Source organism: Xyrauchen texanus, chromosome 41 (genome assembly GCF_025860055.1).
Source record: "Xyrauchen texanus isolate HMW12.3.18 chromosome 41, RBS_HiC_50CHRs, whole genome shotgun sequence".
In the NCBI taxonomy this organism is placed as follows: Eukaryota; Metazoa; Chordata; class Actinopteri; order Cypriniformes; family Catostomidae; genus Xyrauchen; species Xyrauchen texanus.
The window spans coordinates 12,068,901-12,091,641 of NC_068316.1; the positions used below are offsets into that span (position 1 = coordinate 12,068,901).

General features: G+C 36.6%; 1 protein-coding gene across 1 annotated transcript; it reads right to left on the reverse strand.

The window, feature by feature from the left end:
- Positions 1–682: 682 nt before the first annotated feature.
- On the reverse strand, positions 683–22,741 carry cip2a (cellular inhibitor of PP2A). The gene is made up of 22 exons (XM_052114093.1): positions 22,688–22,741; positions 22,346–22,474; positions 21,579–21,726; positions 19,580–19,692; positions 18,169–18,263; positions 17,478–17,574; positions 17,140–17,262; positions 16,836–16,981; positions 16,680–16,755; positions 16,121–16,348; positions 15,571–15,730; positions 10,591–10,732; positions 10,130–10,229; positions 9,891–10,009; positions 7,669–7,849; positions 7,329–7,403; positions 7,135–7,245; positions 2,817–3,013; positions 2,592–2,705; positions 2,349–2,431; positions 2,076–2,194; positions 683–1,682 (listed from the first exon to the last, which is right to left on the reverse strand). The coding sequence occupies exons 2-22, from the start codon at positions 22,445–22,447 to the stop codon at positions 1,530–1,532; spliced, it is 2,682 nt and encodes an 893-aa protein (XP_051970053.1). The 5' UTR covers positions 22,448–22,474; positions 22,688–22,741; the 3' UTR covers positions 683–1,529.

The window sequence follows — 22,741 nt, forward strand, 5'->3', positions numbered from 1 at the left end:
AATTATTCTAAAATCTTATGGACAGCTGGAGTGTAGTAGGTATGAAAATTCAGAACTAGTCTTACATGTTTTAATATGAATGAAAAGGAAAAGAAAGACAATTTAGAGATGTCACCTGATCTGTTTTGTAACATGAATGTGAATCTAGTGATTGTTTTTTGCTCAGAATACAGCTTCAACATAATTTAGATTATTTTAGATTAGATTTAACTACATTGCATTTCAGTCTATTTTAGGAGGTTAATAATTTATCATGAAGTGTGTCCCTGAAATTGAGTCACTTTGACAGACTGTGGAAATTGACACATGCTCAAACAGACGCAATGCCAAGTAAAGTAAAAGTGAGCAGGCGCCTCTTACTTGCCTAAAATTCTGTTTGTAACTCTGAAAAACAAAGTTCAAATGAAAACCAATGTGTAGTTTCTCTTCATACCCACAAACATGCAGTATGTGGATTATAGTGGCAGTCCTGATTAATCACCAAGGCCACATCCATACCATTGACTGACAAAAACTATTAAAAGTATGAAGTTTCTCAGGTTCTTCTAACAAAACAAAGACATGATGACAACAAAAGTCTCACCCCATTACAAATCTGAAACTAATGGATGAAATGTAATCTTGACATGACACTAAGAAATGAGTACCATGCCCTTAGATTATGACTGTGCCTATTTCCTGTAGCCTTATTATACTGATTTAAATGCCCATCATCATGCGGTCTACAAAAATGCCATGACAGCTTTTTTAATCATTGATCTATCTAGTTTGCGTAATACACCAATTACAAACAAGTCATCAGGGTATTAAATAAAGCTTAAAAGAGCCATAAAAGAGTGCAATCATGCAAGATTCATTTTGTCTATAAAGTAAAACAGAAACCAAAACCAGTCAAAGGCTTAAATGAACTTTTTTGTTCAAACTAATAAGTTTGTCACACTTTCGACACCTTCGGACCTTGTTAGCCTATCAAGCACAAAAAGGGGCACTGTTACATGACATGGTAAGAGTCATCCAAGTGGCTCCATGAGTTGTGCAAATAAGTTGCAAATTGCCCTTAAGTAACAGAAACATGTGTAAAGTTCATATTTCAAAACAATGATTTGTTCATCTTAAGATACATAATTAATCTTAGGGCAAGGACAACTGCTCTTGTTTATTGAAAAAGGCTATTAATAAAAAAAAAAAAGAGAAGCTTTTGAGGTAAATCGCAATCTTTACATAGTATTTATTGTGCCCTCTGCTGGCCAAAAGATGTAAAAGATTAACATATAAAATTCTACACAAATTACAACAAGAATTAAATGTTAAAACATTTCAAAAAATTCATGCAATACCAAATTTACATCCTTAATATCCTGTGTTATAGAGACATTTATTCATTGATTTTCTCTTAAGCCTATGAGAGTAAAAAAAAAAAACATTTAAAGTACTGTTAACACAGATAAAATAAGTTATTTCAGTTAAATACATCAAGTATTTCATGGCTTGAAAGCATGTACATGACTGATAGTGAGAGAATGTGTGTGTTACAAAGAAAGGTTGGCAGTGGCATCACCCTTAAGCTTGCCGCTGCTCAGACTGTGTATCATGGCGATCATGTGTGTGTGTTTGCCCAGCTCTTCCTCCAACTTCTCCAGCTTGGCCTCAATCTGTGACTTCTGCAGCTCCAGTGAAGAAGCCTGCAAAATTTGGTACAAATGGGATCATATGAAGCCTCGCTGACTGTTTTAACTCTAATTTACAAAGAGAATCAACATGCTAATGTTGATTGGCTTCCTTTTGGTGCAAACATGTTTTTTTTTTTTGCTCTTCTAAAGTAAATGAGTTTGATGCACTATGTACGCTTTCTTTAATATTCGCAACACAAAGCTCCCACCCCAGTAGAATAAGCTACAAAAATGGGTCATTAAGAAATGATGGTACTGACATCAAAACCCACTAGATGTCAGCACAACATTAAATAAGTACTAAGTGCACCTTTAAGAACCAGAAAACAGATAAATAATGGTGCAATATGACTTCAGTCCGTTGATAGGACTAGCAAATAGGTTTGAAGGATTATTGACTGGCACCTTGATGCTGGCGTCCTTCCTGGCTTGCTCTGTCTTGTTCAGTTCTTTCCTGAGGATGGTAATGTTCTCCTCCATCTCACAGATCTGCTCGTCCTGTTTAATTATGTCATTCTGAAGACCTGTTAAAGCACAGCAAGCCATGTCACTTTATAGTACACTTTACAGCATACAGACAGACATTTTATGACTGTGAGAGCACTTAAAGAGAACACAACCAATGTAAAACCCATGACAGTCAACTCATTCCACTGCTGTTCATGCGTTTCCTCTCACCTGATATATTTCTCTCTTTTTCCTGCACATCTGTCTTTAGGCCCTTTATCTGCTGTTCTTTGTCAGATAACTCTGCAAGAGTCCTAAAGAGTGAAGACCAAAGATCCAATCTTAATTTGAGACTAAACATTCACTAATTTACTGTGCTGTAGAGGAGAATGTTGTAGCTTCAAGCACACCACAGTATGATGTGAAAATGAGTGAAAAGGTCTATACGAATAAAAATGACCACTTCAAACTGACCTATCCAGTTGCAGTTTCAGTCCCTCATTGGTCTTTCTCAGCCCCTCAGCCTGCTGTGTAAGAGAAATATGGGCAGCCTGGAGTTCCTTCAGCATGCCTTCACTCTTGTCATACCTAAAAGAGGAAGAGGAATTGTATGAGTGAGAAGGTGGTTGCCTACCCAAAATAGAACATTGGACACATTCATTTCAACTCTATTTTGCAGAAAGAGGAAGAGATACTGACCTACTGAGCAGCTGGTTGTAGGTGCCCTTCAATTCCTGGTGTTGGTCAGCAACTGTCTGGAGACGTCTGTTGTGTTCTAGGAGCTGCTGGCTGTCAGACTTCAGTCTCTCCACCTCCAACAGCTGATCACTGAACACTGACTGCAGATCTTCTTTCCTCCGTTCTGTGTCTTTAAGTAGAGATCCCAACTTGCGTGCCTACAACACGGAAAGAGGAAGAGAGCAAGAGAGTCTAGAGTAAATTATATGTAGTTATCAATGTTGGTGGTAGCCAACTACATATATCAAAACTACTAACTTAACTAAATTTTTCAGTAGCTCAGCTGCTTTTAAAACAGATTAGCTTTTCCAGTAGCAAGCTACTTTTTCCAGCAAGTAGTGGTGTAGCGTGACCAAACGATACATCATGTTGGTCAGATTATAACTAATAGCCTTCCTTATTGCGTAGAAGCCAAACTTTTACTGGCAAAACATCTGATGATCAGGCAGCATATTTCTGTCTGCTGATCAGAATCAGGCACAGTCATCTTCTTTTGTAATGCCAGGTCACAAACAAAAATAATGGATTACTGTCATCTACTGAGGGCTTATTACAGCTCACTTGGATAAGAGATTGTCTGATGGTTATGTAAAGCGAGCAACCACAGTTTGTTTACTTTTACAAGACCTACAGGGGCAGGCAAATCTGAAAATGATAAAAACACTATTTTATTCTTCTATGTAACAAAGAATGTTTCAGACAATTTGTTATTAATAGATCACACAACAGCATATTACCTTTACTATTTTAAATAAAATAATTAAAAAGTTATTATTGGCTTTTGAGGGATTTTGTTTCTGTTCTAAATATGTTTATTTAGTTTCTCATCATCTGTGCATTATTGGAAGCAGCGAGTGAATTGTTATTATAATATATAAATATACAGTATATATTATTATAATAATTACTATCATGCAAAACTGTTTGATTTGTCCATGTCTTAGCATTTAATTAAGTATTATTTTCAACTAAATAAAATGATTGGTAAAATATATAATTTATGTTATGTATTATTATGCAACAATTTTTCAACTTTTTTCACTAAGGAAACAATTTTTACATTTTTGGTTGATGCATTTTTTCGAAAGAGCGCAAACAAATCATTTACTATTTTCAAAAACAAAGTTTTTCAATAAAATACATTTTTTATATTGCACATAGACTGTTAAAAAACAAACAAATATGCAAAAATGAATTGGTAACATTTTGCAATAAGGAATTGAGTAAACGTGTTTGTGTGGGTCTCCATAAAAATCATTTTACAATTGTTCATGAAAAATGTACTTCACTTTTGGGCTGACATGTAAAAAAATATTTTAATAATAATCGCATTTAAAATATTGTGATATCGATTATATGGTCAACTCCCAAGGTCAGTGAATATTTTTGCTTTTTGATTTTGCTTTAAAAATTACATACATTTATTGGAACACGGAAAACTTATAAGACATTTCTAACTTTAAATTGCACTTTAAACTAAACGAAAAAAGCAATTAAAATAAAGAAAGTGATTAAAAAATCTGCTATATAACCACCTCCCCAAATCCAAACATTTACCATATTTAACAGCCCCATTTGCCATCACGCAAGTATCATTACACAGCAACTGGTGCAAATTAAGAACTAAAGACAATTATAAATGTAAAGATAATTATAATAATCATCATAATAAATAAGCCTTATAAATTCATTTGTGTTCCCAAAAAATGCTGCTTAATGTGTGTTCTTATCGAATGTGTTTATATTGCGTTTGGTAATACGGTTTATCCTACCAAAAGAAAAGAAAACAGAAAAAAAAATGTAGCTTTAAGGTGAACGTGTCTTGCATTACTTTATGATTTAATCACTTTTGTCTTTGTTTCTTTAATACAAAGATACCTGTATATATTATTGAACCTGCAGAATTGCATTCACAATGTGGAAATAAAGCAAAACTCACAGCACCTCACGAGATGATCGGAGATCATTTGCAGCATTCCATAGATTACATTATTCTTCCAAACAGTTTTCAGTTGAATTAAACAAAGATTAAAGGAGTGAAAACTTTTTACATACGCTTGATCCACAAGACAGGGTCCCATTGCATGCCTCTGAACAGAGAATCAGACATGAGCATTTACGGCTTTTCTTTTGTCTGTTCTTAAAAATATAATAAAGTGTGTTTCTTCAAGCGCGTATTTTTGACTAACAGAATTTCTTGTCATGTGTCACTCCGAGACGTCTTACAGGTCACCCACCTGTTGCGGGTAGATGAGCAAAATTACTCGCGTATGAAATATATTTGGACGAGGAGCTTACTAACTTGATTGAGCCTCGTCGCATTTTGCGGGTGGCGGGTGCTAGTTTCACTCCCTGGGTGCACATAAAAAATAACAAACCTTCATACAATCGCTTGTAGAAAATGCTCTTAAATGCTAAGATCAATAGTTATTGGGAAACGAGGCCCAGAACTCTATGAATGTGCATGTCTTGGAGAAGCTTTCATTGCACTCAGAGCTCACACAGATCAAATCAGATGCGCATCAGCAGCTTTTCTTTAAATATAATCATGTTTAATCAAAAGCACATTTTGTGTATCATTTCTTGTAATCTATAACTCCAAGAAGTCTGCAAAATACTCTGCATGAAAAATCTGTATTTGGCACGTGTTCATTTCAAACCTACCAGGAGTAGGCTGTACGACAAAATCGGGAGAAAGGAAATCAAAACAGTGTCATTGACTTCAAGCTTTGCAATTATCGCACCCACACTTTCTGCAGGAAAATTATCTCTGGTAAGACAAGACCCGGCGAGCCACTTGATTTTTAGCAAAGAGCCACTTGTGGCTGACGAACCATAGGTTCCCGACACCCGATCTATGATGACTATCCGTCCATTTTTAAAACCTGAACACTGAAATCTGTATGTAACATGTAAAGCCGGCACTTGCATGTCATTGGCAAAAAAGTCAGAAAATACAATGAGCATGAACACAGGTGAGGTGAGAAACAAGCCCTGAGTCTTTATTCATATATTATCGAAACTAAATATTATGTGACAAGAACAGAATATGCCAGCCCAAGTAGAGTGTGTCATAAAAATTGGATCATTAGGGAAGTAGGCAACACCTTGCCACAACAGGACTGAAAAGTGTGAAGTATAGTTTAAAAAGGATTGTTTTCAATGGTGTCTGATCTTTTTATATATATATATATATATATATATATATATATATATATATATTATACACTGTTGTATTTTATTTTATGGACATTATTAACTGTATTAATGTTACTATTCATTAAATGTATTAAACACATTTATATATTTAAACACATTAAATGTATTTAATTAATACATTAATTAATAAAAGTAATGTGTACATTTTGTTATTGATATTATTGGTTTGATAGTAACATAAAAAAAATATTGCCTCATTAAGTAGCTTCAATGTAGCTAGCCACTTTTTGATAGTAACTTTGAAGGTACGTACACACTGCCAGCGACATCGCGCGCGACAGCGACTCAATACCATTCATTTTCAATGCGAGCACAGCGACTTCCGGCGATACAAGCTGTCGCGACCGTTGGCGCTAGATGTGGGCGTGTCCAGCGACGCGACAAAGTTGAGAAAAGTTCAACTTTGGAGCGACTAACGGAAGCGACAGCCAATAGGAGAGACGACGGGAGAGCTCACGTGATCCTTCTCTCTCTCTCAGCTCCTGCAGTAACGGAAAGATGGATGAAAGGCTAATTCTTGCTGTTAGAAATGTTCCAGTGCTCTATGATATGTCTCTTCCCACGTTCAAGGACATTTTAAAGAAAAATACTGTGTGGAAAGGTGTATCTGAGATCGCAGGGATTTTATGGACCCAGACAGACCGGCATTTGCATTTTCGCACGCAGATAAACAGCCGCTATGGCAAACAGCACGCTTTGTTTCTCATTCATCTTTGATATAAAGCATTTTATGTACTGATTCCATTTATATTTAGTCTTTTCCCTCCAAAATGTTTGTTTTTAGTGGCAAGAAAAGAGATTCGCTGTCAACAGCAATGGAATGGCATCCGTGAATGTCATTTATAAACGTTACTAGGCAACCAGTAGTGGGAACACCCACTAGCGACTTCACCGCCAGCCACTGGCGACCTGCAGCGATAAAGTCGCTGGCAGTGTGTACGCAGCTTGAGTGTAGCTAACTACTTTTTAAAAAGAGTAGCTTGACTGTAGCTTAACTACTTAAAATTATGAGTAGCTTGTAGCTTGTCAAACTAAATGTGTGTGTTTGTATGTGTGTGACCTCAGCTTCTGCTTGAGCTCTCTGGCAGCGGTATTGAGCAATGAGTCGATCAGCCTGTGAAAGAGCAAGCGCTTTGGCCTCCAAAAGATCCTGAAGACGGCTCTCTTTGCACTACAGATGCAAGAACACGCTATGAGTCACATATGCAAGAATAAAATTTACAGACATAGTTCCTAAATTAGTTGGTTACTTACCGCAAGAGCAGAGAGCTTCTGCTCGTACACATCAATGATCTCTGACATGTGAACATCTTTGACCTTCTCCTGAAACTTCAACACCACAATATCAGCGACTCACACAACTTTCTCAAAATGGCTGTCACAAAATCAACTGAGCTGCCTACTTATCATTTTTTGATATCAAAAAGGCATGCGTGAATGCTCAATCTGAACATTAGAAAATGCTGTTTATATCATTATTAAAGGTACTCATTGGTGAGATCATTATAGTCAATTCTTAAATACATGCAACCAAACCACTATTGACCATCTATGTATCATTGGGGCTTGCTGATGCCCAGATAAATGCACTCACCTCCACTCCATTCTGAAGTTTCTCGATGAGGCTGTCGATACTGTTGTAAGCAGAACCGGAGGGTTCGACATGGGCTATGGGAAAATTCTTCCCTATATCTTCACTAACAGAACTGCTCTGGACTGACAACTCAGTCTCCCTCTGATGGTATGCGTTATTAGCAGCAATGCTATCTCCCAGACTTAAAACAAAAGCAACACATAAAAATGTTTTCCAGAGTTAATCAATTTGGTGCCAATTTGTTTTTGTTTTTTTCAATTTAATGGTTAACCAAAAAAAACACTCTTTAACTTGATTTGTTAACATTTGAAAAAATAATTGTGAGTGGTGCAGCGAGTGCTAGAGTATTGTGGATGTTTGCCAGATTGTGGTTGCTAAGGTATTATGGGCTGGCTACTCACTGGCACAAGTGAAAAGAGCCCACACCCTAGTCTTTAATACTCTGGTCCCTAGATAAGGCTTGGGTCCCTACAAAGTAAGCCTTAGGGATGCACCGATTAATGGCCAAACATCGGTATCGGCCGATATTTGCCTTGTTAACTGCAATTGGCCTATCTGCAAATACAATGTCATTCACCGATGGCAGTGGCCGATGTTTATCTGTTTATATGCATTGGTTATTTGCGGTCGACTTGGACTACAATTGCCTAACCAGCTGAATATCCATCAGTGGTACTATAATACCAACACCAAAGCATTCAATTCTGGTGACTTTGAGATAAGCATTTATTTATTTTCTCAAGTACGAGTAGAATTCATGTAACTATTGGCTAAAGCATTTCTTCCAGTAACCGTTCAGACGTTTATATCAGTTGAAGAACTTTTTTTTTTTTACTTGACACGGCATCTAAAAATGCTGTGCTCCTTGAGAAATGATAAAAACACAGTAAAACGTGACACAGTTGTCAAAAGACGTCCATCTAGCGAATGTTTACATGGAAAACGATTGAAAACAACACGAGCGTATGCAAAAACATGTTCAGTTAGAACAGCCCTTTGTTCACATGACACAGCACTAGCTACCTCTAAAAAAAAGAAAGTCTTTTGATTCAGTAGTTAAATTTACAGTGTATCCAGCACTGTATTCATAAATATCCAGATGCTGTTTTACTGTGTGAAAAACCACTTCAAATGATTCAGTGAGAGAGCACTCTGAACTAAATGTATTGAATCACGAATCAATTCAGACCATTTTGCAAGCCCGTTTGGCCAATTCACTGAAAAGAACCAACTCAAAAGAATTATACATTCACAAATTGGGCATTGCTAGTTCATTTAAACAGCTAACAGAAATACGGGGCACATTTCATGATTGGTAAAATATTCTGAGAGTAACTATTTCTCAGGTCAGTCAGAGTGCTCATGGTACACACAGTGCGTATGGTAGCTGGTGCCACTGGGTGCTCACTTGCAAAAGTATGGGAAGGTATTTCATAAGAAGCCAATTTTTTTTTTGTAAAGACGCCATGTTCAACATACTGTAAGATTGTGCTTAAAGTAAACACAAGAACTTTGAATTCTGTATCAAAAACACAAGAGCTGAAAGATAGCCCTATTTTTCTTTGTATTTATTAATCATTTTTATTTTATAATTTATTGCTTTTCTTATCACTTTTACATTTAAATTTAATTCCATTTATGTTTCACAAAAATATTTTTTGTTGGGCTATGTACTGAAAAATTCTTCTCACTGAGTAGGCAATTATATAGCAGGATAAAAAGGCTCTTGAAAATGTAAATTTTCACAAAAAGAAAGAATCTTTGTCATGTGAAAGAATGTTATATTAAATGTTGTTTCATAAATTTGTATGATTGAAATCGAAGATTTCTTTGTTTCACTGGCACAAAAGGGGGATTAAATAATAACAAAAACAAAATAAACATAAAAAAATAAATAATCGGTATCCGCTTTCGGCCAAATTGTTATTCATCTCTAGTAAGTCTGTCTTGCCCGTTTTATTGTTCACCAGGCAAAAACCAAAAGTCCAGCCATAAGTAATAGCACACCTCTCCTTAACAAACTGCATTATTTGAGGAGTCATTCCATAGCATATTTGAGTGGGATGAGTTATGTGTAGAAATTTAACAAGTATCGTTTGATACAGACAGTTCTTATTATACTGTTGGTAGACAACATTTTGCTTAATGAACAACAACTTTTAGTCTGAATCCTTTAACACCTCTAACTAGAAGTTCACACTGTTCTGGTTCAGATTGCTCACATGATGGAGGGGAAGTCGGGGAGAGGGGCAGCTTCAAAGAGTATGTGCAATGCCATCTGCACATGCTCTCTGCAGTTAGAGGTCAGAGCCAGTGAGAGAGGCGTTACCATGCGCTGGTCCTGAAAAAATTAGAAAGGACAAAAAAACAAAACAAATAAGAGGTTAATAAAGTGTTACAAACACCCAACACAGGGGGCCTGATCGGAAACCTTGATGGATGGGCAGGATGGGTCTTGTACCTGTAAGATCCTGTAGAAAGATGTCTCCATGTCTGGCATGTGTTGTCTGAGGTGGCTCATCAGTTCTAGTGTTTTCAACACCACCTCAGAGCATACCTGACTGTAGACACATACTCAGGTTTAAACGACCATAAGACCAGCAGTGTAGTATGTTTAACAATATTAAAGTTCTTTGAACTGTCAGGCCATGTTTATACCAGGTATCTACATCTGTTTCGGGTTAACCAATCACAAGTAGTCAGTCAAAAATACAGTTCGCTGTTCATACTTGGTAACACAAATCTCTCCTGTGACCACTTGTGATTGTATTTTGAGTGGAGAAGGGAAAAGTAAGAATAAAATCGGTGCAGCTCTTATGAAAGTCCAGGACCAGATTTTCATAGAGCTATACAAATACAACCTAAAGACAGGTAAATGTCTGCAACTTCTCTAGTTGTATTATTCGCAGAACATTTCATTACCTGAGCTGGTAGTTAGAGGTGGTTCGAGTGGATCCAGTGAGATCTTGACTGTAGGAGAGCAGAAGTTCCACCTGAGAGACACACACTTCAGGTCTGAGCCGCTGGGACAACAGCATCCTCATTATGTCATCTCCACTTAGCAGTTAAAGAGTCAAGGACATCGTAAGTACATTTCTAAATATAGGAGAATCCGACAGCTACATCGAGATATATGATATTACACACAAAAAAGTGAGAACAACAAATACAAGCAAAAAAGCATACCAATTCATAGTTGACCAATATATCAGATACCGATTAAATGGAAGATATTTGGTATTTTATGATTATTGTATCGGCCAATAACTGTGGATGCTGAGCCAAAATGACAGAAGTTTCAGATTCCCTTTGTGTTGGTTCCAAAATCTAACAACCTGTCAACAGATAAAGTTGAAGAATCCTGATTTTACGTTCACATTTACACCTTTATGAAAAATAAATTACAATGCATTTAAGGTATACATTTAATCAATGTGTGTGTTCCCTGGGAACAGAACCCATGACCATGGTTTGCTAGTAAAATGTTGTACCAGTTTATTTAGAGGAACTATATTCTGTCCTGACTGCCCATTTTCTGTTTTAAAATATTTTTGAATGAATTTGGAGTAAATATTTTGTAAAATAAGTTTATTCTATATCAGACTATAATATAATATAACAGCTTAATTTTCTGATAATATTATGTACAATACACTGACTGAGCACTTTATTAGGAACACTATGGTCCCAATAAAGTGTCCGATGTGGTCTTCTGCTGTTGTAGCCCATCCGCCTCAATGTTCGACGTGTTGTGCATTCTGAGATGCTATTCTGCTCACTACAATTGTACAGTGATTATCTGCATTACTGTAGAATTTCTGTTAGCTCGAACTAGTCTAGCCATCCTCAGCTGACCTCTCTCATCAACAAGGCATTTCCAGGCCTGGGTAGCTCAGTAAGTATTGATGCTAACTACCAACTCTGGAGTCATGAGTTAAAATCCAGGGCATGCAGAGTGACACCAGCCAGGTCTCTTAAGCAACCAAAATTTGCCCGGTTGCAAAGGAAGCATGTCGCATGGGGTAACCTCCTCATAGTCGCTATATTGTATGGTTCTCGCACTCGATGGGGCACGTGGTGAGCTGTGCGTGGATGCCGCGGAGCATAGCATGGGTCTTCACATGCTCTACGTCTACGCGGTAACACGTTCTACAAGCCAAGCGATAATACGCCCAACAAGTGTAAAATTTAAGCAAAAACATGTGTCCATTTAAATCAAGCTTTTATTTTGCCGTTTCTGTGTGGTTTTGACAGAAGTTTCTCACCTCCAAATAAGCAGTATGCTCCATAACATAGCGTAGTTATTAATCCCCGTAAAGCAGTAATTTAATTAAATAAATACATAGTCTGTATGTGCTGTGATCTTCATAGTGCTCTGTCTATCATCTCAACACCGGAAGATGTTAAAACCGAATCATCATGCTACGAACCCAGTGTGAATTTTTTTTTTTTTTTTTCTTTTTAATCAGTGGTCTGACTGTCATCATTGTCTAAAGTTTACAACTCACAGGGATGAGACAATCACTAATCCTCAGACATGTTTTCTGGGGTTATTTTTTTAAAAGAATAAGCTATTTTAATGATTCAAGTATAGAAAATTATCTGCACAATTGTGAAGAATTAGCTGCAAAAATAAAGGGGATTTTGGTGTGACTTGCTTCTCTTTCAAAAATATGTTCATATTCAATAACACCATGTGACACATTTTTATTTTTTTGGGTTCCTGGGTAGTAAGTGTTATTTCCTTATTGCTTATGCATCAAAAGTATTGAAAATGGCTATTATTCCCCACAAATTTTGCTTTTGTGACCAGGACAGTAATATTTTGAAATCTACCTATTTTCCAGAACATTCCAGATAGAATCAGTGCCGAGTAAACTTGGAGTAACTTCTAGAAATTTCCAGTAATATAAATAGTAGTATAAATAGAGGGGCCTTAAGCCCACCAGTTCAGTTTAGTTACAGCTGCCTAAGTGGATAATCAAGACCTTGCTGGATGCCTTGAAGTATGATGAGAATGGCTGGGAGGTCATAGGAGACTTCAAAATGGTGGCATTCCTGATGGGTATCCAAGGCGGTTTTACCAAGTTTCCCTGCTATCTTTGTCTTTGGGACAGCAGGGACACCAAGGCACACTACCACAGACAAGACTGGCCACAACAGATCGAGTTCTCTGTGAGGAGGAGCAATGTCAAGTGAGAGCCACTGGTGGACCCCCGGAAGGTGCCGATGCCACTACTGCACATCAAAATTGGGCCTTATGAAACAATTAGTCAGAGCTCTAGATAAGGAGTCGGCAGCCTTCAAATACCTTCAAGACTTCTTCCCTAAGCTGTCGGAGGTAAAAGGTCAAAGCCGGTGTCTTCATCAGTCCACAGATAAAGAAGATTCTGAAGTGCAATGAATTCCCCAAGAAGTTCACTAGTAAGAAGAAAGCGGCTTGAAAGAGCTTTGTCACAGCGGTTCGGGGCTTCCTGGGCAATCACAAGGCTGAACACTATGTGGAGCTGGTTGAGACTCTGGTGAAGAACTACAGCACAATGGGCTGTAGGATGTCCCTAAAAGTCCATATTCTTGATGCTCATCTTGATAAATTCAAGGAGAACATGGGAAATAATTCGGAGGAGCAAGGCGAGCACTTCCATCGGGATATAACGGACTTTGAACGCCGCTACCAAGGACAGTATAACGAGAACATGATGGGAGACTACATTTGGGGGCTGATTTATGAAAGTGATTTACAGTATAATCGTAAATCTCAAAAAGCTACTCGCTTCTAAATCTTTTGTAGTCATTTTTGTATTACTTTAGTATAAATACATGCTAATTTGGATTCATATGTAGTTTTTTCTGACTTAACGTGAACAAAAAGACACCTTTGCCCGTTTTCTCATTGGAAATAGGAACATTTAAAAATATTTCTGTCCTGGTAACAAAAGCAAAGTTTGTGTGGAATAAAAGCCATTTTCTATACTTTTGAGGCATAAGCAATTACTCAAGGAAATAACACTTACTACCAGCAACAAAAATTGTGCTACATAGTGTAATTGATTAGTTCAGTGACCCCTTCTGGAGATGCCACTAGGTGGCAACAAATTAAATTCTATTGTGCTATGAGCATGCCATTGAATCATTTGAAATGCTCAAGACCAAAATCTACCAAGAGACTTTATAGTATTTAAGCATTATAATGATTAGCATGATTTTTCATCCAAAAAGACAACAATAGTCTAATAATAATAATGATAATGAGTATCAATAACGTCCTTTCCTTCAACAATATAAAAATTTGCATGTCAAATCTTCTGACTTCAGTAGAATGTTTAAGCATTATAAAAACAAAGCAGATGTACTGTATCATTTTCCTACAGTATTTAAACTGCTGAACATGACTTCTATCAGAAAAGACAACAATAATTTTGAGTTTCAATTATGTCCCTTCGTCATTGTAAAGTGCATGTCTCGAGTTGAGTCGAGGTGTCGAAGCTCTGCTAAACACCAGTGTCAAGCGCTGCTTTATCCTCCACATTAGGGTGCCTACACACTAGAGTTTATGCTGCGTCAGAGAATACTGCGAATGCATTGATTTCAAAGGGGATGGTACGTCGGAAGGACGAAGAGGGAAATTATGAGACATTCAACATCTCTTCATAAATTTCAACCATTTTAAAATATTTAATGTAGCTTTGTACTCTCAAAAGACATAATTAGTGAGGTAAAACGTGTGTGAAAAACACTTTGGTGTGAAGTTGGAGTCAAGGTTGTGCTGACTGTCACTTCATAGACTTCAATGTATTCTGCAGCAGTGACACGAGTCATGTGACATCTTTTCAATGTGCAGAAACAGCAGTCACTTTTACACATGAATTGCTCTTCCGCCCTTTTCTCTCCATGATGAACAAGGTATACTCACATGCCGATGCTGAAGTAAATGAACAACATGCCCCTCTCAGTCAGTCGGTCAGTACAAGTACCAGGTCATTCAGATTGTTTATCACGAATGCTGCTTCTTACTTTGCATAAGCTGCTGAAGCAAAGCAAGTGATTGGTCGTAGCTGTAAGCAATCAAGAGATCTGCCTCGATTGCAAAACTCACGACTGGCTGCTGCTGTAATCAATCATGAGGGTGTAAGCGCCCTTAACCGCTGATGTTGTTTCACAATGCGCAGCTGCCAGAAGTGAAAAAAATATACAAATTTGTGTATTTGACTCCTTTTCAAAGTGAGATTGTTAATATGTTTTTGTGCTTGTAACAGAAACCTTGCTAGCAACACTGTCAAATGGTTATATTAAAATTTTCCAGGCCAAATCATTATTTTTCCAGGACATTTAGGTAGTTTTCTAATTTTCCATGACTGGAAAACTGCATTGCAAATTTCCAGGTTTTCCAGGATGTGTGGGAACCCTGACAATGCCAACACAAGGATGTAGAGCGTATTGGGAATTGGGCATTCAAAATTGGGGAGATAAAAATATATATATATTTTTCTTTTAAAAAGCCATTTCCATACGCAGAACTGATGCTCACTAATTTCCGCTCAAACCACCCCATCTGACACCAACAATCATGCCATGGTAGAGTACTGAGACCACATTTTTTCCCCATTCTGATTGTTGATTTAAACTTTAACTGAAACTCCTGACCCATATCTGCATGATTTTATACATTGCACTGCTGCCACATGATTGGATAATGCATGAATAAGTAGATGCACAGGTGTTCCTAATAAAGAGCTCAGTGAGTGTATATCTGCCACCCTGCTTTCTAGATATTGTCACTAGCCATTGAAAAACCCATATCAGCTAACCACAAATGTTAACTGATCAAATATCCAACTGCTTGTCCTATAAGGTATTGTTTGGAAGTGTGGTTATATAGCTTTAGGAAATATGTGAGGATATCTAGAAGAAGGTCTACGACACGTCCTGCACGCAGACAGTGTTGCTTAAGCGTCTGCTCTCCTTCAGTGGATTCTGGAGACTGCAGCAAAACCAACACCTCCTGCAGAAGGAGCTCCACAAAAGGTTGAACTGGGGTGGACAGAGAGGAATCGATTGCCTCCTGGATGAACAGAAAGACAGATTTATTTATGAAAAGAGCAGAAAGTCATTCAAGAGATTGTTCACCGAGAAATTTAAATTCTGTCATTTACTTAACCTCATTTTCTTTCAAACCTGTATGACATTTATTCTTCAGTGGAACACAAAGGAAATTAGGCAGAATGCTAGCCTCAGTCTCAATTCACCTTTATAGAAAATTAAAAAAGATGCAATGAAAGTATATGGTGACTAAGTCTAACACTATGTTCTCCTTTTGTGTTCCACAAAGGAAGTCATCTGTGTTTGGAACAATAGGAGAGTGAGCAAATGATGACAGAATTTACCTTTTTTGGTGAACAAGCCCTTTAAATCAAACGCTATTGGAAACAGCTAACATGATACACTAGCATACTTCAAACAGCTCAGCCAGCAAAGATAGAGCCTGCATGTAGCACTGCTCTGGGCCGTCCAGCGGTGACGTGACCCAGTGGAGGAGTGCTAAGCTTGGCTCAGACCCTCTGGCCTGGACACCTTTCCTGGCACCGGGCTGCAGTCGAGGGGCAGGAGGTCGGAGCACCGTCTCACAGACGAGTTTGCGCAGGACAGGGATTGAGCACAGAGAAACTAGCAACTCCAGAACCTGTGCAGACATAAACAAATGACTATCTTTCTGCACACAGATTTACTCAATAGGCTCACTGCATGCTTTAATGGATAAATCTCACAAAAACATGTTCAGGTAATATTTCATCTCAAAATATTTATCTTTGATCGCCATTCTGATTCCTATTCTTACTGCAATACAGTGTGTTATTATTATGATTAATATGCTATACATTTTTATTAATAAAATTTTTTTAAAAAACAGTATATAATGTAATATAATATTTTTTTTGCTTTTGATATTGGGGTGAAATATGACCTGGAAATGTTTCTGACAGGTTTTGAGATGATTTGTGTAAATATTGCACCTTTGTTGCGGTGTCAGGGTCTTTGCTATGTAGTAGCCCAAGCACCTCAGAGAGACAGACAGAGAGGTGTTTATACCTAGGAAGAGAAAGAGCAGCTTAGTGAGCTCAAATATGTAACCGCTTCAAACACTGTTTCAAACCCCCATACAAACATACTTGGCTAAGTAATCTGCGATTTTTGCATTTTTCAGGAGATCCACCAATAAATCCACAGCATAATTTCTGGTTAAGGTGCCGTCTCCATTGACAGTGATATTAAAGATGAGTTGAAAGGTCTGATGGATATTCTTTGCATTAAACAACTGCAAAATAGTCACAAAGTTACCTCAATTACCACAAATGGAACATAAGTGCAAAGCTGTAGAAAGTTTCCAGCCACAACTAGCACAGACATAAAAAGTAGTAGTAGTAGTAAATACTTTTACAGTTGACACGTGAGGATATCAGCATATTTACATACCTTCTGTCCAACCTCTTCATTTAGAGTCAAACTAGATAAAATGGACAGCGCAAAGACGACCACGGTCAGACAGTTATGACCCAGGAAATTAATTAAGGCTCTGTAGAAAGCCTTCACATTACTCTGGAAAACATAGGGGTAGACATAATATTCTTCAGGTGGTAAACAAATGATTCTGATCAAAGGTTAAAAGAAATCACTGATATATTGAAGTAGTATCATCTAAAACAGTAGGCACAGCCTATGTGCTCTCTTTTTGCGATTCATAGTCATATTTGCTTGTAGTGAGAGTAAAGATCAGTAACCATTTAGAAGGGCTGAGTGAGGCAGGATCTCACCTGAGATTTTATGTGTGTCTGCACAGAGATGTCATGTCGACAAAGGTTGGCCATCAGGCCCAGGCAAGCCTTTATAATGTCATCATTATTAGACTGGCTATGATTTTTACAGAAAACAGTATTAGAAACATAAACCATAAAGTATTATATTTTGCAAAATACGTTGCTTTTACTCTCTAAATGACCTTTAGTAGCTACCTTTGAAGAGACTACATCAAAATATTTTTTTTTTCTTTTTTAGGATCAACACTGTTCTCCTAAGATCACATCCCCTTCATCTGAGTGCTGTTTAGGCACATAAATGTGCTAATGTATGGTCTCAATATTGTGTTCTGAGAATTTGCATAACAATAACTTCAGTATTTTACCCCCTGATTACCAGCTTAAACTGTGCCTTAGTTTACTGTTGTGGTTTTCCATTTGATCACCCTTATGCTCAGAGAGCTTTGTTTGATCTTAATGAGATCAGATGTAAGAACAGATGAATTGTAACACAAAACTCTGTTATCTTCTATTATATATGACCTTTTCATATAGCCTGGAAGATTACTTGGGGACTAATTTCATTACCTCTCTTATTCAGTTATTTACAGCATGTTTACCCTGAACATGAAGACACCTTAGTTAAAAATGGGTGGAGCCTCAACATAATTCAAACACAAAGTATAAAAGTGAATGTTGGGGGTCTTACGTGTGTTGCATTAGGAAGCCGATGAGTTCATGGATGTGAGAGGTGCAGCGCAGAGTCCTAACGTTGTAGGTGAGTCGCTGCAGTACATTAAGGCACTGTGGAGACAACAAGAGTTATTATTCACATGATCACATAAAATGATCCACATAATTTATTGCTTTCCATTTACAGTATAATCTTGTAAACATTATTAACATATTGTCTATCTATGCAATTAAATGCCATTAAATAAAGTGACATATTAAGTACATTTGCACTGTGCTTTATCCGGGCTCATCCATCACAAGGGCTGCAAGCTACGGTGACAGGATAGCGCACAAAAGTGATTAAATCGGGCTTCACTCGATATCGTGGCACGAGCAACACATTTGAATTCTAAATTACAATTTTCTATTCTATTCTATTTTAAAGCACTATGGAGCAATTCAATTAATTCAAATGACTAAACATCCACAATATTCTGAACACAGCTGACGAGGGAAAGAGAAAACATCTGCCCAGCCCCAACATCAATTACAAGACTTTTTCACATCTACACATAAACCCTTACTAACATTTATCACACTGTTACAGTGTAAATAACTGTATCAGAATTTTTCAATACAGCTGTGGAAGTTGTAGCCAAGAAAAACACGGAAAGCACATACTCTCCTGTCATGTAACTATTTTGATTGTTGTAGAGATGACAAATTGGCATTGTAGTGTTTACCTCATTCCACAAGGCAATGAGCTGTCATCAATCGATTTATGATCACATGTATGTGACTACTTTTTGTATTATTTATATGTCTGTAATATTTTTTTCAACAACTGAAATACCTTATTTTGTTGTGGATTTCCCAATCTGGATACCAGATTGGCAATTTTCAGAGAGCTCAATAAAATATTCAAATTATATTTTGGTTCCAATTGTGAGATAATAAAAGCAAATTTTTTTGTGTTAAATATAGCACAAAATATCGTAATATCGATTGCAGGCCCCTGAATCTAATCGAAATCGCATCGCGGTAGACTTTGAGGTATAGGCAAACATCGGATTGCTGACTAAGAGAATCAATATAAGCTCGAATCATGATGAAACATATGATTTACACCCCTAATGGTGACTGTAGATAACATTTAGCCTAACAATCAAAGGAGAGTAAAAGATGACAGAAATTACATTTTGGGGTGAACTACCCCTTTAAATGTAGAAAAGTTTGACCAGATATAAACATAGGAAGGTCAGGAAGCCACAAAGAACACATTGTCGGGAAAGTGCAATACTGAAATCACATTTCGCACATTTTCGTACTCCGTGTGTACGAGTTCTAGTCGGCCAAACATAGTTTCTGATCTTATTTCTCACCATTCCCATTGCCCATTATTTATAGTGCTTTATGGTTGTAATAGTGGGGTGTAGACCTCTTACCTGCAGTACAAGGGGCTCTTCTGGTGTGGTTCTGTTGCAGTGGATTATAGCTGCCAGTGTGCCGGTGAAGTTATAGCTACTGTGAAGAGCCTCTTTGGCTTCACCATCAGAAGCTGTTGGATAATGTACAAAAGGACATGGGTAAATCATGATTGCTGTGTTTGTTTTGATAATACACAGACAAAATGACTATATTACAGGGATAGTTCACCCAAAAATTCTCTCATCTTTTACTCATCTTTATGTCGTTTCAAACTCATATGACTTTCTTTCTTTTGCAGAACACAAATTAAGGTATTTTGATGGGGATATGACATCTGTTTGTCCATACAATGCAATCAATGGTGACCAAACGTTCAAGCCCCAAAATGGACATAAAGTCATAAAAGTAATCCACAAGACACCAATGTCTTAATGCAGGTGTACATTGATGGGCTCTTAAACAAGCCCTCATAATAAATCTCCAACTGATTGACAACTTCACTTGTGAAATGGATTGATGTGAACTGTTTGCCAATGATTGACTTATATCAATAATATGGTAGTAAACAATACATTGTATTCTAAAGCCGCTATTTGTATTGTCTTATCAATGATTAACTCTTCTGCTACAAGAATGTAATGCATTTTAATTATCTGAATAACTAATATATATATATATATATATATATATATATATATATATATATATATATATAATTTTTAATATTTAAAGATAACTATGTATAATTATATATTGATATAAATATTAATAAGCATTATATATTGAATTATTGTTATATGAGGGGCTTTCTCATCAAATATTTGTATATGCGATTAATTAATCGGACACTATATAATTAATTCGATAAAAATTTGTAATCGATTGACAGCCCTAATATATATATATATATATATATATATATATATATATATATATATATATATATATATATGTATATAAAATGTACTTACACTAAAAGTCAAAAGTTTTTAAACGCTTACTCATTCTTTATTATAATTTTTTTTTTTTCACATTTTAGAATAATAGTTAAGTCATCAAAACTATGGAATAACAGAAATGGAACTATGGGAATTATGTTGTGACTAAACAAAATCTAAAAATAAATCAAAACTGTGTTATATTTAGCATCTTCAAAGTATTCACCCTTGCCTAGAATATGCAGACATGTACTCTTGACATTTTTCTTAAGGTATTACCCTGGGATGCTTTTTAAACAGTATTGTAGGAGTTCCCATCTATGTTGGACACTTATTGGCTGCTTTTCTTTATTATTTGCTCCAAGTCATCAATTTCAAAAACTTTTTGTGTTTTATAATTAAATAAATTAATATGGTGGCACAATTATATTTTTTATATAATTGTGGTCAGCTAGACTGTAAGGTGCGTGAGAAATGCCCACCTAGACAGACACATCTATGGCAAGTGCTACAGGAAGTGTGTGGTGAAATGCCACTTGAGTATCTGGAAAAACTGACAGCTAGAACGCCATGGATCTGCAAAGCTGATATTGCTGCATGAGGAACATTTTTTCAAATTTGAATAGTAATTTTTCACATTATGAATGTCCTGACTATACATTGTGATCAGTTGAATGCCACTTTGGTGAATAAAAGTACCAATTTCTTTCCATAAGAGCAAAGTCTGTACATTATTCCACACTTCTTTTTTTTTTTTTCCACACCAGTGTGTATTTATAATGTATGTATATATATATATATATTTGTTGTTTACTGCAAGTATTAGAATTACATTCCTCTATTATTTAGAACTATACTCTTTAAATGTTCCATTTTTTGTTTATAATATATACATTTCTGTGCAAAGTTCTTTTAAACTGGAGCTGACATACAGAAAAATAATTTCAGTGCCTGTGCGTGCGTGTGTGTGCGTGCGTGCGTGTGTGTGCGCGCGCGCCGTGCGTGCGTTCATAGGGGTGTGTAAATGATAAGAGAATTGTAATTTTTATGTGAACTATTCCTTTAAAGGGTTGAGTACCAAACTGGGCCAAAAGAGATATGATGGTCCCTATCAGTGCGTGATTGGTGTTAGGATCTCCAGCCACTTCCATGAGTCCACTCAGACACTCGCTGGGCAGCACCTGACCTGAAAACAGCACTCCCTCACACTTCAGTCCTGAAACATCCTGTGGAATTAAAACAACCGCAATAAAGTTTTACAATTCTCTCTATAATCAGAGTCTTATTGCCACTTCTGACCTCACCGAGTTTGATGAACAATCACACAACTTTTGATCATTTAACTTCCATGTCAATTCAAGTTTTTCATGATTAGGGGACTGAGACTCTATCATCTCACAAAGAGCAATTTCTAGACAGTGAAGCATTTTAGAGCTGAACATAAAAAAAAAAAAGCATTATATTTACATAACTGTAAATGTACATAACTTTTAAAGATTTATTATTTGCTTTTGCTTTTCAACACATGGAAATGTAAATTATAAAATTCCCTGATAATTCCAGGTTTCCATGGCCATAGAACACTGGATTATCCCACTCAGAGAACAGAAAACGATTATCTCAATAACTGGGCAAATCAGTATAACAACCGTTTCTAGCCAGACAGATGGCATTTAAAATAAACAATAGAATACTGCCTGTGTACAATAAATGGACAGGCCAACCAAATAAACATACAGTGACCTGGAGCCCAGCCTCAACTGACCATTTTGAACTATCACATCCACAAGACATTTTCAATAAACTATTAAAAAAAAAAAATTAAGAGAACTTTTTCTCACTCACTTCAATGTGTTTCTGCAGCTGTGATGCGTGTAAAGGGCTTCTGTTATTTCTGTACTGACGGATGGTCAACAGAAGAGACTTCAAACAGGTCGACACATCCATTTTATATTCAAGAACTGTTAATGGAAGCTTTAAACAAAAATAATAGTAAATTGAAGTGATAAATGTGGAAACTGTATTAACGATTTTTGTAAACAAGCTATGCTAGTAAGTAATAGACGTTGTTCTCGATATTCTTATTATTTACGGGGTATATCGTATGCTCTCGCATGCATCTTCCTTTAAGTATGACAGTGACTTTAATTCAGTTTTATTATATAGGATATTTTCGGTTATATTTACAAATTATTCGATGATAAGGTCCACACTGTCCGCTGCAACGTCAACTTCCTCCCG

Coding starts and splice junctions, on each gene's coding strand:
- cip2a (XM_052114093.1), bottom strand. CDS start 22,447: ATGGATGTGTCGACCTGTTTGAAGTCTCTTCTGTTGACCATCCGTCAG. Junction 10,230..10,590: donor ACCTCTAACTACCAGCTCAG/GTAATGAAATGT, acceptor ATGTGTCTACAG/TCAGGTATGCTCTGAGGTGG. Junction 10,010..10,129: donor CTTTCTACAGGATCTTACAG/GTACAAGACCCA, acceptor TAATTTTTTCAG/GACCAGCGCATGGTAACGCC.